The sequence below is a fragment of the Austrofundulus limnaeus genome, unplaced genomic scaffold, assembly GCF_001266775.1.
Source record: "Austrofundulus limnaeus strain Quisiro unplaced genomic scaffold, Austrofundulus_limnaeus-1.0 Scaffold287, whole genome shotgun sequence".
NCBI classification, from domain to species: domain Eukaryota; kingdom Metazoa; phylum Chordata; class Actinopteri; order Cyprinodontiformes; family Rivulidae; genus Austrofundulus; species Austrofundulus limnaeus.
In genome coordinates this window covers 376810-379096 of record NW_013952689.1, presented here as the reverse complement: position 1 = coordinate 379096, position 2287 = coordinate 376810, and the positions used below count along the sequence as shown (strand labels likewise).

The 2287-nt window shown below is 33.6% G+C and overlaps 1 protein-coding gene across 1 annotated transcript in view; it reads right to left on the bottom strand.

Moving 5' to 3' along the window:
* syne1b (spectrin repeat containing, nuclear envelope 1b) overlaps positions 1–2287 on the bottom strand; it is a gene marked incomplete in the record, with an annotated part of 311340 nt that overhangs the window by 176204 nt on the left and 132849 nt on the right. The window contains 2 exon segments of the mRNA XM_014021303.1: positions 1111–1280; positions 1395–1461. Of these exon segments, the coding sequence (XP_013876757.1) occupies positions 1111–1280; positions 1395–1461 (237 nt within the window).

Sequence of the window (2287 nt, the reverse complement as noted above, 5' to 3'; positions counted from 1 at the left end):
GTGAAATATATTTATGTTTGTGGTTGTAATGTGACAAAATATGGAAAAGTTCAAGGGGTATGAATACTTTTGCAAACCACTGTAGATCTAGAGCTAAATATGTTGATGTGGTTTAGATCTTGGCTGTGTATCATATAGTGAAATTATTTTACAACAGTATAACCTTACTGTAGCATCTTTAGATTGCTACAGAACTCTGTCCACTGACTGTCAGAGACAAGACCAGTTTCTTCCTCCAGGCCATCACCATCATCACCAGCTGATCATCAGACATCCATCAGCTACATCATATATTCTATACTACAGAGAACTACAGTATCTATCACTCTTATTATACATTACTGCACCTTACTCATAATCATCGACCTCTACACTGCTGCTGTTGTACTAATATTTAATATTCACTCTGCATACTGCTGTCATATTGCTTTTTTGTGAATAACACTGTAAAGCACACCACACAGATATATCCTGGTATAGTGAAGTAATGTGTATCTTTCTGTATATTGTGTACAATGTGTAAAATATATGTAAAGTATCTGTATAGTGTTAATACCAGAGAGACACGAACAGCTGGAAACAAACTCCTTGTGTGTGTCAACATACTTGGCCAATAAACCTGATTCTGATTCTATTTTAGGCACTAATTCAAACATTTGAGTGCCGTAAAAGTTCTGGACAATTTTGTGCTTTATCTAATTAGAAGTTGGCTCATCACCAATCCAATAAATAAATAAATAAATAAATAAATAACACTTTAAGATGCGTAACAATCTAATTTCTAAAGTTTGAGAACCTGTTTCATCGTTAACTTTTTTCGGTTGCCCCCAAACAGTTCCTTAAATCTTTGCGGGCTGTTTCTGGTAGGCAGCCCTAAACGGTATCCACGAAATAGTCCATGAGGTGTGTTTAAAATAATTATCTAAACCAAATATTCTTTAAGAAATGGCACATTTATAAGCAGATATTTAATAAGCAAAGAGAGGCAGAAAGTAGAGGCAGTTAGCTAAAGCTAAAAATCTTTTCATGGAGTGGATGTGGAGTTTTCTGCACACAAAGGACTCCCCAGGCTGAACGGTTCTGAGCCCGGTGGACCAGGAAACTCAGTACCTGAAGTTTGTGGAGCTCCATCTTCTTAGCTGTGAGGTCGTAAAGTTTTGTGCTGCTTTCCTGCACTGTCATCTCAGTGGCATTCAAACAGTGCTGAAGAGGCTCCACACTCTCTTCAAAATCCTTCATCTGAAAGAGGAGGTTCTGAAATCCAAAGAACAGGAACAAAACTCAAGAATTAAAAAAATTATGATGGGTAGGTCGTGCAGTGATTTGTTTAGTTAAGATGAGCAAGTCCGAAGTATTGATAAAAATCACAACTATCTATCTTTTTAAATTGGCACTTGGTAGAGACGTGCTGTTTCCTGTTGAGCCCATTTCCACCTGAATAGACAGCTCTCTGCTAATGTACTTTATTTTGATAGAGTTATGAAATATATAGAAACTAAGGTCACAGTTGAGCTCATCTCCCTTTCTGTTGGAGGAAACTAAAGAAAACCCAAAAATTTACATTTTCTGTAAAAATATTGTGAATTTGATTCTATTCAGTCTATGACACAGCTAAAATTAACTGAGACTAAGTTAGTAAAGCTAAAATATGATATGGGCTAGCTAAAAATAAAAACAGTAAAATGCTAGCTAAAATCATGAAAAAGAGCTAAAAGTATCAAAAGCCTAATTTAATATACAATATCAAAATGTTAGCTAAAAATTTCAAGTATTAAAAGAAGCAGTTGAAAAAAGCAAAATGAAAGCTCAAATCTAAAAGTATCAAAAGTCTACATGAAAGCAAAAAGGTAGCAGAATCGTTGCTAAAAATTAGCAATAGACTAGCCTAAACCAAAAAGTAGCAAAAAAGCTAGTTAAATACTAGAAGTATTCAAACAGTAACTGAAAGTTAAAAGTAGCAAAAGATCATGTAAAAGCAATATGATGCTAACTAAATGTAGCTAGAAACTGCAGAAGTAGAGTAAATAAACTGAAGCAGATTTTTAGAGAACAATTTTCTTGAAGGAATTAAAGAAATGTGTTTATTAAGAAAATATTTTTAAGCTTAAGCATTTCAAAATTATAAAAAGTAAAAAAAAAAAGCACACATTGCCTGAATGAGTCAAACATGTCGATAAACTGTATGAATGATAAAAATAATATGAAGTACGAAGAAGTAGTTAGTTTACAAAAATTAAAAATAAAACACATGAAAACATTAAAGTGGCTCAGCATCACACAGTAATGC